The 14767-nt window shown below is 40.5% G+C and overlaps 1 protein-coding gene across 1 annotated transcript in view; it reads right to left on the bottom strand.

Moving 5' to 3' along the window:
* ASPH (aspartate beta-hydroxylase) overlaps nucleotides 1–14767 on the bottom strand; it is a 210016-nt gene that overhangs the window by 66916 nt on the left and 128333 nt on the right. Inside the window, exon 18 of the mRNA XM_065400175.1 lies at nucleotides 225–307. Within this exon, the coding sequence (XP_065256247.1) occupies nucleotides 225–307 (83 nt within the window). The remainder of the gene's footprint in view (nucleotides 1–224; nucleotides 308–14767) is intronic.

Raw genomic sequence — 14767 nt, 5'->3', positions numbered from 1 at the left:
CGAGTGCCCATGACAGACATGAAGGAACACACATTATGATCTGGAAGGACAAAAGGTGAATTACCAAGCTAAAATGAACATTGAAGTACAATCACAAATGTGTGCTGAATGCTTGGTTAGAGAAAAACAGAAACAAATATAAAATTCATTATCCCTGTTATTTTTATGCCTGTTAGTTTGTAGCCATGGTTTACAGCACCAGGAGAAACAGAATTCAAACCTACCTTTTTACGTAGCTTTTCTGCAGCATTCAGTTCAGCTTTAATGGTCTTATCAAACTTGTTTAAGAGTTTTGGTTTCTTCTTAGCTAGAAAAGTTTAAGAAAAAACAAAAACCTACTATGAATTCCCTGAACTTCACAAGTATATGTTTGGAAGTTTCCTTTAACCACAGCACGATAAGGTAGGTTTAGAATACACCGGGGAAAAAATAGGCAAGCATTCATTATGCCTACAAAAAACTATATTTACATATGAAAGTCAGCATTTATGCACTTAAATTGAATAACTGTTCACTTAAATGTACTTTTGGGAATAAAATTATCCAGTTTGCCTTTACAAACATCTTTTATGACTGGAAACAGTCTAAATAAATAGTGCAACAAGAAATACACACTGGAAATAAAATATACTAAAAAAAAAAAAAAAAACATTTTCCCATACTGAAATTATATTTCACTGGGATTTGAATCCAATCGTGATTTAAAGATTTCTTGTGATACAGAATCCACCTCAACCCTTGGTAAGTTTTTCCAATAGTGAATTACCCTCACTGTTAGAGACTTCCATCAAGTTTGAATTTATCTAGCTTCAACTTTTAGCTATGGGATCTTATTATGCATTTGTCTGTTAGGTTAAAGAATTCTCTACTATCAGAAATTTTCTCTCTATGATTAAGTTACCTCTTAAGCTATTCATTATTAAACTAAATATTCATAAATTATCTGAAAAAAGGAGTGAACAGTGAGGTGGCAAAGTTTGCAGACAATACAAAATTACTCAAAATAGTTAAGTCCAAAGCTTATTGCAAAGAGTTACAAAGGGATCTCACAAAATTGGGTGACTGGGAGACAAAATGGCGGATGAAATTCAATGTTGATAAGTGCAAAGTAATGCACATTGGAAAAATAATCCCAACTATGCATATAAACAGATGACATCTAAATTAGCTGTTACCACTCAAGAAAGATCTTGGAGTCATCATGGATAGTTCTCTGAAAACATCTGCTCAATGTGCAGTGGCAATCAAAAAAACTAACGATATTAGAAAACCTTAGGAAAGGTATAGATAATAAGATAGAAAATATCATAATGGAGTCAGAGAGAGGCATGATATGCCCACACCTTGAATACTGCATGCTGTTCTGATTGTCCCATTCAGAATGTATATTAGAATTGGAAAAAGTGCAAAGAAGGATAACAAAATGATTGGTGTATGGAACAGCTTCCACATGAGGAGAAACTAAAAAGACTGGGACTGTTTAGCTTAGAAAAGAGACGATTTACAGGGATATGATAGAGGTCTGTAAAATCATGAATGGTGTGAGGAAAATGAATAGGGAAGTGTTTTTGTATCCCTTCATATAACACAAGGGACACCCAATGAAATTAATAGGCAGCAGATTTAAAACTCACATAAGGAAGTACTTCTTCACACAATACACAGTCAACCTGTGGAACTCATTGTCAAGTGATGTTGTGAAGGCCAAAAAGTATAACTGAATTAAAAAAAAGAATTAGATAAATCCATGGAGGATAGAGCCATCGATGATTATTAGCCATGATGATCAGGAATGCAACTTCATGTTCTTATGTTATTAAATTGAGTTTCTTTACTCTCTCACAGTTAACATGTTTTCCATAATTTGATCATTTACTGTAGCTCTTTTCTGAACCTTTTAAAACATCCTTTTTGAAGTGTGCACATCAGGATTGGATGCAGTATTTATTCCATTAATGGTCTCATTAATTCTGTATAAGGAGGTAATACTGCCTCCCTACTCCTAATGATGCCCTCTTTATATGGAATAGCATTAGTCATCTTAACCACAGCATCACACTGTGAGCTCATGTTTAATTAGTTATCCACCATGACGATGAATCTTTTTCAGACTCACAGCTTTCCAGGACAGTCATCTATCTTATTTTCTTTGTTCCTAAAAAATCTTCTATTTGGTCGTATTAAATGTGAGCACACACAAAATTACTGATGTGTACAGGATACAGCAGCAGATAACTGCTTTTCTCCAAGTTTATTATGGATTACGTAAAAACAATCTTTGCTCTTACATTTCATTTAACACAAATATCTTCCCTGACACAAAAAACTACCAGTTGTCCATGCTTTTATTTAAATTATAATTATCTGCATGTTTTTTATTTAAATTAGATTTAATTATTTCTTTGTTTCTCTCGGGACAAAAAGCCATTAATAAAATGAGAGGAAAGAGAAATATTATACTTCTGTGTAGGAGTTCAGAACAGCAACACTATTTTTAATACTACTGTTAAATGTCACGCTGTTGCCATGTCAGAGCACCTCCTCCTGGCAAGGAGTGGCCCTGCTGGCCCCTCAGCCTCTGTTTTCCCTTCTCAGAGGTCCTCAGGAATTTCTCTCCAACATTATCTTAGGCCTGGTCTACACTGGGTGTGTGTGTGGGAGAAATCGATCTAAGATATGCAACTTCAGCTATGAGAATAGCGTAACTGAAGTTGACGCATCTTAGATCAACTTAGAATCACTTACTTCGCCTCCTCGCGGCGCGGGATCGACGGCCGCTGCTCCCCCGTCAACTCTGCTTCCGCCTCTCGCCGTGGTGGAGTTCCGGAGTCGACGGCAGAGCGATCGGGGATCGATTTATCGCGTCTACACTAGACATGATAAATTAATCCCTGATAGATCGCTCACTACCCGCCAATCTGGCGGGTAGTGTAGACGTACCCGTAGGCTAATAAACACCCATGACATTCAGTAATTTATTAAAATGGACACCTCAAATGATAAAATGAAGTTCAATACTATAACCCAAAAGGTTTGGGCTCCACTATCTTACATGACTCCAGGATCTTTGTTTGTGTCAACTGTCCCTCAGACTGGAGGGCTCTTGGGCTTACCCTCAGAGTCCCTTACTAGAGTTCAGAAGCTCAAATGAAACAATAAAACAAACAATGTCCATCCACCCAGGGCTTAACAAAACTCTCAAGACCCTCCTGGGTCTTTCCCAGCTCTCTGCCCCTTGTATGTGACTACAGGGCATTCCCCTGGGGCTCCCTTTTGTTCCCGAGTCTCCTCCTCCCGCTATGCAGGCCTCTCAGCTTCTGGTCTGACTCTCTATTCCCAGGCAGCACTTGCAAGGAGAGCGCAGAGTCTGATCGCTCTCTCTCTCTCTCTGCTCCAATGACAGTTTTATTATTTATAAAAAGTGGATCAGCTTCAAGAGGACAGATTGAGAAAGATCCACATCAGAATATCCCATAGTCCAGTGGTTAAGGCACTTTCCTGCAGTGTGAGACACCCATATTCCAATCTTTTCTCACATTAGGCAGAGGAGGAACCTGATCCCAATCCTCCCACATCCTCAGCAAGGTTCCCAATGATTGGGCTAAGGGCTAGGGAGGCAGCTGCCTCCTTCCAGCTGTTTTGCTTTTGTCAAAATAACCAAAATCAAAATGAACATTTTAAAATTGGGTTGAAACAAAACATTCCATTTATACATTTCTGAAACATGTTGATGTTTTTAGTTCAGTTGTAACCATTTAGTGAACTCAAAACAAATTTGTGAATAGTTTGGGTCGACCAAATCTGCATTTTTTGGTGAATACACCATTAACCAAAAATGTTTTGCCCACTTCTAGTCCTGACCACTTGTGGTCAAAGATTCTTTGGCACTTTTTGTATAATACTGTGTCTCAGCCAAATTTTAATTCTAGTAATTATAGTTTCCAGACCTCAGTTTCTCCTGAAGTTTCAAATGGAGAGAGTATTCTTTTATATTTTCTTTATAATGTGTAGCATTGCGGTGAACTGTTAAACAAATGCCAAATTTCATTTCAGAGGTGGTGATATTTAAGTGTTGTGTAAAGTATCCCTTACCCTTCTTACAGGGCTGCTGTGAAACTTTCAGTACAGGAAGCGCTTTGGTATACTTAGATGAAAAATACTAGAGAAGCACAAATGTGTTATCATCATCATTTTATCCCTATTGATCCCTGATACAACACAGTGACTAACTGGATTTCAAAAACTGCTTTGTAAGAAGGGGGAAAGCTATACAAAATCTTAAAAGATTTTGCTCCTACTTAGTATTTACTAACAAACAGGATTGAGAATAAAATTGAAAAGAATCTCACCTCATTAACGGATTGTTTTTGCTTTCCTAACCATTTTATTGTCTCTTTGTATCTCATCCTTTGAAAGTCAGCATTTGTAGATGAGTACAGAAGAAAGTACTTCAGGAAGGCAATGATGATAGAATCAAATTGATCCTATGAGTGTTTTACATAATATAGAAACAGCCACTCTCAAATTGCACTATCCAAATGCATAATGCAATATGAACTATGCTAGTGAATATGGGGATATTTTGAGTGAAAAGTGCAATGCTCTTTAACACAGAACAATTAACACACAACACAGAATTAATTACATTTCTTTTGTTCATTTCCCCATGGAAGATTTAATAGATCTTCATTTTACTTTGTGGCCTAAGCTGATATTCTGTTTTGCTATGTCTCTCTTTTGTATTCATCTATGAGAGGAGAGGAATGGGTTTATTGTATTTTCATACAAATATAAAGTAAAGTAGTGTTTTAGCTATGATAAAGTCTTGATCAAAACATTCATATATTTTGAACCCAACAGAACAAATGTAATTGTTATTCCCTATCAGATTGGTGGACCATCCAGTCCAGTATCCTGCCTCCAGCAATGACCAGCACCATATGCTATAGAGATGGTGCCAGAAACCTAGTAATGAACAATTACGAAAAACGTGGCCATAAGAAATCTGCCCACCAGCTAGTGATTAATATAGGCCCTGAAGCAAGAAAGTTTATATCCTTCTCCTCCTTCCCACCTATCTAATGTATCTTTGGATTGTCTCATTATCCATATAGTCATGATTGCTCCCAAAACAGTTGGGAATGCTTGAATGCACAGAATTCCTGTGTGTTTTACAGGACAGAATTTTCAAAGGCTTTCTCCACTTTTCGCCTTATGCTAGCATCTCAAGACCCCAACTGAGATAAAACCATTGTGTTAGATACTGTAATACATATGGTAAGAGACAGTTCATGCCATAAAGAGCTTACGATCTAAACACTCAAAGGATTGCAGAGAAAGAAGAGCCACAAAGATCAAGTGAATTGCCCAATTCAGCAAGTCAGTGGGTGAGCCACCAACAGAAATCAGGTCTCCTGATTCCAAATGGATCATCCTCCCTCTCTTTATCTTCAGGATTAAACCTGCTAACCAGAAAGATTTATGGCTCATGAACAACCAAAAAATGTGTCTTGAGCTCAGTACTTTCATGACAGAGTTCTTTTGGTGAGAAAACCCATTAGATTTTATTATTTGCTTTTTGATTCCAAATATAGGACTTGATTTTAAATACTATTGTACTTTTTTAGAGAGTTTTTTTTTTATTCAGCCAACATTAACAAAATTCTGGACACCGGAACTCTGTATATAGAAAAACTTTATACATTTGTCACTTTCCAGAATTTAATTCTCAGTTCTTACAGCATGAATCAGGATTTAATTGAAAGACTAGCTAACTGCAAAGAAACCGACTATCATAAGAAACGAAGGAAAGTTACATGGTCTCATGGCTAGGGTTTAGTGTTAACATATACAGGAACTATTTTGTGTCTCATCCTTCTCACATCTGTTGAGGATGGGAATGGTTAGTTTCCTTGGGGGAAAGGGGCCAGACTGCCCCACACAGGGAGAATATCCCATTGATTTGAGGACAGTGCTGTTCACATAGATATGAGAAGGGAGGGAGACATCAGGCATATAACAAACAATGGCACAGAAGAGATAGTGAGAAAAAGCCTCAGCACTGTAAATTGGATAGATATGATATACTGAGTCTCTTTCTCAGAGAAGTAAGCCTTCCTTTTCCCTGGCATCTGGTTTAGATGAGGGTTGGAAGAACCTTTCCTCTGTTTCAACAAAATAATATCATTTTGATCCCCCTTAAAATTAAACATCAACTCTATACCAGCAGGAGGCCAATATGCAAAGCTGAAAATGAACTGTTAACAAATATTATTCAGCTGTGAGGCACTAACTAATACGACACAGTAAACATTACATAAAGGGCAATCATTTTCATCTGCCCGTTTTACTGAGATGCTGTAGGATTCATCTGGGAGCTTTCAATGCAACCATCACGTATTCCAGTATATTAAATGTAGCCTGTAGTCTCCCTGAAGGGGTATTTTAATAAATTATACATAACTTCCTTCTAGTGTAATAATCCTTTAACAGATGAGGTCACATCTGTTAAATTAGACATTAGTTAGCTTCTCTGTAAGCTGGTTTTTGAAGAAAAAAAAACAACGCCCTAAACCAATGCAGAGTGATATGACCACTTAGGAGATTTACATTTCATCTCTGCCCAGGTACTAAAATAATAATTATGCATTTATATATCACGCTTTGGCCTTGCAAGAACAGTATGAGGTGTGTTCAATTACAATCCTGGATATAGGAACAGGTTTGTTACTCAGTGGCATACAACTACTAGAAAATGAGTTGGTGACATATAAACACCTCTCACAAAACAATTTCCATTGTCAAACAATGGGTTGGGCCCTACCAATTTCACGATCAGAAGATTTTTAAAATAGTCAATTTCGTGGTTTCAGATGTTTACAGCTGAAATTTCACAGTGTTGTAACGGTGGGGGTCATGATCCAAAAGGAAGTCGTGGGTGGAGGTCGCAAGGTTATTGTAGGGGGGTTGTGGTATTGCTACCTTTACTTCTGCACTGCTGCTGGCAGCAGAGCTGCCTTCAGAGCTGGGCGGCCAGAGAGCAGCCGCTGCTGGCCGGGGGCCAAGCTCTAAAGCCAGCTCCCCTGCCAGCAGCAGCAGAGAGACATGACAGTTGCAGGATATGGGGTGGGTGGCTTCCCATTCGTCCAGGTTTTCCTGACAGCCTCCTGCCCGGATCGGGGGCTGACATCTGGGGCTGCAACCTCTCAATCCCAGGTCGGGGGCTATCCCAGCCAGCAGCCATGGAGCTTCCTGAAGGTGGGTCTGACCCTGCTCCGGGAACAGCCCCTTCAGGGGAAAAGGAAGTCCCGTCCCTCCCCAGCCCAGGCCGGGACTAGTAGCTGGAGCCCAGCCCACGGCTAGGGAGCCCCCAGCCCTGCCCCTCCCCCACAACAGCCAGATTTCACAGGAGAGATCAGATTTCACGGTCCATGATGCATTTTTCACAGCCGTGAATTTGGTAGAGCTCTAATTATAGAGCAGTGTATCACCTAGAGGAAGGCTTTATTTTTATTGATCAAAATAAGACAAAATAAGTTGTAATTAATGTTGATGAATAATGCATATCTTATTTTTATGTGAAGAAACATTGTATGGTTTGGGTTTTAATAGATTGCAAGTTACTTTTAATGGGCCTCTTATGCACAAGATTCATCAACTATTTATAATATAGGCACTTTTTACTGATCACATTTTTTAAAAAGTTAAATTAAAGGGTGAGATACCAGAATCACAATATAGCAGGATCAGGAGAAGAGGTATATTTTGTTCTTATGGCATACATTATTTTAGCCCTTGACTTAAAAGTGCCCGTATAAATTTTTGCTCCCAAGAGAGGACATCAGAAGAACATCATTAACAACTATCCGAGAATAGTTACAGTTAATTTTAACTGACTTGAAAGTATTTTATTTTGCATATGTTCATATGTTATAGAAATATTTTCCCACTGTTCTTCTCCTTTTAAATTTTGGGCACAGAATTTTGCAATACTGTAGTTTTACTCTGACACAGATGTGCACAATGCTCACTTGGCTGGCCAGGGTGTGGCTTTGATAGACCAGGAGTAGTTCAGATACCTTTTAGGGCCATGACGAAGAGATCTCAATTGGGAGCACGTGCCCCCTCTCCCATCTCCTCCCCCCTGATTTTTCATACAATATAGGGGGGATGCTTCTTCCCCCTTCCTTCGTTATGTTCATAATATAGTGATTGGAAGGGGAGGGGAAGGGGATGTCACATGCTGCATCTAGAGCCCAGAATCTGGGCCTTGTCCTGCCTACTGCTGCTGCCATTAGGTGGTTGGGGTGGTGTTGGGGGCTGGGCAATTGGTTCTTATTTGCTAGTGGTAGGGTATTGGGGGGTTGGTAGAGTTTGTGGGCTCCTTGTTTCTGCCCCACCCTTAGCCTAGTTCCTAGATCCCTGGTGAAGCTGGGGAGTAGGCCAAGCTCCAGTTTTGGGGTCTGGAAAGGATTTTTTCCCCATATTGGAAACTGGAAAACAACTGTGTGGGTTTTTTCACCTTCCATCTGGCATCCTGGAAGTCTGGTCTTGGGGGTTTAAATTACGATGGTCACAACTTTGGTGGGTTCCAAAGCAGTTGGTGGATTAGAAATGGTCTTATGAGTTTTCTGTACACCCGGAATCTGTTTGGACATTGGTCCTGAACACAAGGCATAGGGAAGGGCTATGCCTCTATATCTCATAAAGCTTGTAGGTCCCCTCCCCTCATCTCCCCTATATCTGGTGTGGAGGAGAGGAGCTGGTTGGGGGTCTGACTTCCGCTCAGGATACGTTGGCAGGCCTCAGGGTGGAGAGGGGGCATGGCCTTCATACCCACCCTCTGGATTATAAAACAATCAGACCATTTGTGCCCATTGAGAACCACACTGGAACAAGCCTATCTGACAGTCTGGGGTAGTTTTCCCAGTTAGGGAAGTTTTGGATAATGTTGTGGCCTCTTTATTTAGCCATGTGTCTCACTGGTGTCTGTGTCTCACTGCTTCCATGCCAACAACAACAAACATGGACAGAAGTAGAGGCTGTAGCTTTATAAACCAAATCCAAAATAAAAGAACTAGTCTCAAACTACCTAGCACTAGCAGTCAAATGCGGGTTCCGATCTGTCCCGACAGGGCAACCCCCAACAACTACCACCCTGAGGCCTCCCCTTCACTGCTCCATTAACTCCCCCCTGCCATCCCACATGACATGAACTGACCCCACTAGCCATGGGGAAAAAAACAGGTACAACCAAAATTTGTGAGTAATATGCAAACAATAAGACCTAACCCCCACATCAGGCCTCCCAACTGCTGTGAGGAAGGCAAACAAAATCCGTACTCCACTTTGCTGGTTCTCCAGTGAAGGAAAAAACCTTTCCTTGAGCCAAGAGATGACTAGCTCTGCTCACAGCATAACTGGAAACCCAGTGATAACGTGCATCAGATAAACCAGATAAAGGAGGGAGGGAGAGCTTCTGGACACCAAATAAGTATCAAGCCCAGGAGGACCCCTTTATGACCTCTGAAAGATAGGGAGAGCCAATCAGTTTCTACCACACACTTCAGATCTGCCAATGGGCCACCAAGGCAAGGAGGTAGCTATCCACCCGGATTGCCTCATTGCACCAGTGAGGGCAGGGCCTGTGCTCACACATGCAGCCAAGAGCCAAGGACTGTTTAGCTGGTCCAGTCTACCTTCCCCTCCCTTGTGCCCAAAAGAGAGGAGATCTTTAGCTGTTGTCCTTTCAAGAGGCTTTTACTGTCCCAATTATGTGATTTTGGACAGAGCATCACTATTTTACTTGTAAAAGTTTAGTTGTTGTTGTTTTTGTTTGCTTGGGTGTATTCACAGAAGAAAAAGGGAAAAAAACAAAACAAAAAAACAAACTAAAAAATGAATGGTTGTACAGAACAGAGAAAACAACCACAATGACCATTCCTGGTAGCTGGTTTCATTAAAGTTTTCAAGTTAAACTGAAACTGTTAACTACCTACACAATAAACAATGAGATCAACTTGGAAGATGCAATTCACAACACTGTGCTTTTTATTATTATTATAAATGTGAACATTTTGACAGACTAATGTAAGTTAGTAGCAGGGAGATTTCTGATGAATGGCCTGTGAAATTATATCATACGCCTAGTCAGAATACAGACTAGACAATCATTTTAAATGTTTTATTTCCCCTTAACAGCTCAGTTCCATTGTATAATCCAGGGGTCGGCAACCTTTCAGAAGTGGTGTGCCGAGTCTTCGTTTATTCACTCTAATTTAAGGTTTCGCGTGCCAGTAATACATTTGAATGTTTTTAGAAGGTCTCTTTCTAGAAGTCTGTAATATATAACTAAACTATGTAAAGTAAATAAGGTTTTTAAAATGTTTAAGAAGCTTCGTTTAAAATTAAATTAAAACGTAGAGCCCCCAGACCGGTGGCCAGGACCTGGGCAGTGTGAGTGCCACTGAAAATCAGCTTGCATGCCGCCTTTGGCACGCGTGCCATAGGTTGCCTACCCCTGGTATAATCACACTGTGAGGGGAGCATTGCTGTGCTATTGTCGGACTACTCAGGGATAAAAGACAATCTACCTTTGGCTTCATTCCTCAAACCTGTGGAATGCAATTAATGGCAAACAATGCATATCCTGCTGTAGCTTATTCCTTAGTTCATTCCAAAGACTGCCTGAAAATACTATGATAAAAATATAACAGTCAAATATAAACAAAGTTCATGGACACAGATAAAATGAATAAGTTTTATAAGAATAGGTCAGTGATCCTTGCTGGCTTTCAAGTCAAATTTAAGAGAAGCGTAGAAATCAAAGGTAATACCCGACAACTTTATTTACAAACCTCAACCTCTTTTAAGTATCAGAGGGGTAGCCGTGTAAGTCTGGATCTGTAAAAAGCGACAAAGAGTCCTGTGGCACCTTATAGACTAACAGACGTATTGGAGCATAAGCTTTCGTAGGTGAATACCCACTTCATCAGACACATGTGGTGGAAATTTCCAGGGGCAGGTATAAATATGCAGGCAAGACCCTCTTTTAAGTAATGAACATCAGCTAAAGGCACCATAACATACTAACCTACCAAAGCCAATACCATACCTCTAAAATAGGGAAGGGAAAAAAGGAAAGGAAGAAGCAAGAGGAAGAGAAAGATAATAGCAAAACAAATTACTGGTCTTTCCTCTTCCTCATTCTTGAACAAAAACATTATTCTATTATGAACAAATGGCAACTGTGCACCTAAACCGAATACTGAAGCACAGTTCTACTGAAAGATACCTCACCAGTTCCAAACAAGTTAAGCTTTCATAGATTCACAGATCTGAAGGACAGAATAGGTCATTATGATTATCTAGTCCAGGGGTCGGCAACCTCTGGCACGCGGCTCGCCAGGGTAAGCACTCTGGCGGGCCGGGCCAGTTTGTTTACCTGCCGCGTCGGCAGGTTTGGCCGATCGTGGCTCCCACTGGCCGTGGTTCGCCGTCCCAGGCCAATGGGGGCGGTGGGAAGCCGCGGCCAGCACATCCCTCGCTTGCGCCGCTTCTCATAGCCCCCATTGGCCCGGGATGGCGAACTGTGGCCAGTGGGAGCCGCGATTGGCCGAACCCCGACGCGGCAGGTAAACAAACTGGCCAGGCCCGCCAGGGTGCTTACCCTGGCGAGCCGCATGCCAGAGGTTGCCGACTCCTGATCTAGTCTGATCTTCTACATAACACAGGTCAAAGAGTTTCAATCACTGATTTCTATTCACCCACGAAAGCCCATGCTCCAGTACGTCTGTTAGTCTACAAGGTGCCGCAGGACTCTTTGCTGCTTTTACAGATCCAGACTAACACGGCTACCCCTCTGATACTTAATTTCTACATCAGGCCCATAACTTCTGATTACCCAGGAAGAATCCACCACATCCCTAGGCAAGTTGTTCTAATGGTTATTTACCCTCACTGTTAAAAATGTGCACCTTATTTTTAAACTGAATTTGTTTAGCTTCAGCTTCCAGCCATTGGACCTCATTATACTTTTTTTTTTGCTAGATTGAAGAGACATCGGTAAGTTCTTCCTTTGTAATTACCTGTCACGTGACCAAGCCACCTTAACTTTCTCTTGGATAAACTAACTAAATTGAGCTTCTTTCATCTCTCACTGAATGCCAAGTTTTCCAGACCTTGAGTCATTACTGAAGCGCTTTTCTGAACTCTGTCCAATTTGTCCACATCCTTTTTGAAGAGTGGATACTAGAACTGGACACAATAATAGTCTGACTAATGCTGTATAGAGGTAATACTCCCTGTCCCTAGGGCATGTCTAAATAAACCACGCACAGCAAGCTGGAATGTAAATCGACAATGATTTACATTTACAGTGATCTACAGCACGCCATGCACTAATCGTCCACTTGGACCCTGCTACTGTGCTTTGACTGACTGCTGTTTAAACATGTATTCAGACCACTCTACACAAGTTGCTGATATTGCTCAAGCGAAACGTTCTCAGATCCTATATGGGGGGAGGCTTATCTGTCTGTTGAACAGAAACTCCACCACAAGTAACCTAGTGGTCATCTTGATCTTTTAAGGTCACTGAGTAACAAATAAAGCTTAAGGGTATGTCTACACTACCCGCCGGATCGGTGGGCAGCGATCGATCCAGCGGGGGTCGATGTATCGCGTCTAGTCTAGACACAATAAATCGATCCCCGAGCGCTCTCCCATCGACTCCTGTACTCCAGCTCGGCGAGAGGCACAGGCGGAGTCAATGGGGGAGCGGCAGCAGTCGACTCACCACAGTGAAGACACCACGGTAAGTCGATTTAAGTACATTGACTTCAGCTACGTTATTCATGTAGCTGAAGTTGCGTAACTTAGATCAATTCCTCCCTCCCCCCCCCATAGTGTAGACCAGGCCTTAGTCTGTGTGTCCTGAAGGACTTTTAGCAGATCCACATGCTTGAAAACGCATGAAAGGTGCTTTTCCTGCACTAAATGAGAAACATGAATGAGGATGCCAGATGAGTGCAATAAGTTAAACACACAGGAGAGAGGAGTTGGAGGGACCTCCATGGCACATGAAGAGAGGCACAAGAAACATTTGGTGTGACTATCCCATTCTGATAAAGGGGAAGTTGTGTTGCTACAGTTGGCAGGGCCAGAGAATAAAAGAGAAAGCAGCCCTTCCATGTACAAAAGCATTCCCCATGAGGGATTCTTGCCTTTGCGGTGTTTCTCCTGATCTATTTACCTTCACGGTACACTGACTGGCTCATTATTTTAAGAGAGTAATTGAGGAGGAAAATGCTGCTAGTGTGGTATTGTATAGGAAAGGTGTACACATGACACTTAATTTATTTACCTTTGGACAGTTCCTTTAGTTATTTGTTAGATTTTGTGGGGCTGCTAGTGCTGGATTTTCTATTGGTGTTTGAAAGTATTCATTGTGTTTTTAATCATCAGGTCTGCCTACAGTGAGATATAGGCTGCTCCTTGTGGTTTTATAAGTCTCTTCCTGTGATACACTGCCACAGTTGTGATCAGTGGAGGCACCGATGCTAGATCCAGTTTGTGACTTGCAAGACATTTTCTGGAAGGACCTGGGTCGCTGGAATGTCCTCCTGCTATTGATCTGTGGATAGGCACTTTTAACTTTCTCGAGAAAGAAAGAAATTATAAAAAGATATTTACAGCAGTCATCCTTAAAAGCTTCCCATTTGGTTTTGTAACTGAATATTGTACTAAGCCTAATTTTACTATTGTACTAATACTGAACACTACAGTCCTAGTTTCAAAGATACAAAGGCTAAACTGAAAGAATAGCAAGAGTAACCACTGTGTATTGTATCTAAACTAGCTAACTACTCTCTATTTGAAATTCAAAACTTGCTCAGGAAATATTGTTTTTCTTCTCCCTCAACCTATGTCTGCATCATTATACAAATTAGCTGTTGAAATTGCTCTGCCTCCCAATGGGTAGCAGAAGAATGGGTATTTGATGATGATGGAAAACTCCTGTCATAGCCCTGTGGTTTGGTGGGCTAAATATTCACTTGGTGAGTTACAGGTGGCCTAAATGATCAGCTAATTCTATAGGTTTCTATAAAGGAAAGATTAGAAGATTGCAAAACAAATGTGCATTTGACAGCAACTATGGTAGGACTATTTAAAAGCACTTGAACTGCAATAATTAAAGATCTTTCTAAATTATACTAGTGTAACAGTCAGAAATGTACTATAATTAAATTATCTAGAGATATAATCAGACAATAAATGCTTAGGTATTTTAGAAACTAATAAAGCTGTTGAATTTAATGACTATAATAAATCTTTAGCAGCGGCAATTCCATGTGTGATTTTCTCTGCAGCATAAAGTGTTCTTCGGGGTTTCTGCTGAAACTGGTTATTGTACATTTATATGCCGATGCTCATCATAGGGAACAATTACTGACCAATAATGGTATTTTTCAGTATATCCCCTTTGCTCATCATCCCAGGCCTCTTAATGAGTTTTGGCTTCACTCACAGGAAATGATTATACATCCTTCGTTAAGTCCAGAAATAGATTTCCATATTGACTTCCATAATAATACATTCTAGTCTTCTAGTAATGGTCATAAACACAAAGGCTTAGCATAGTGTTACTGCAGTGTTGGGTGCCTTGAAGGAAGATACTGCAGTATTTTTACAAGGGGCAATATATTAATATGTTCATTATTTGTAACTGATAGAATAAAATTAATGTTAATTAGAATTATATGAACTA

This window comes from Emys orbicularis, chromosome 2 (genome assembly GCF_028017835.1).
Source record: "Emys orbicularis isolate rEmyOrb1 chromosome 2, rEmyOrb1.hap1, whole genome shotgun sequence".
Taxonomy (NCBI): Eukaryota; Metazoa; Chordata; order Testudines; family Emydidae; genus Emys; species Emys orbicularis.
The sequence above is the reverse complement of the archived record's forward strand: the minus strand, read 5'-3'. Positions and strand labels throughout refer to the sequence as shown.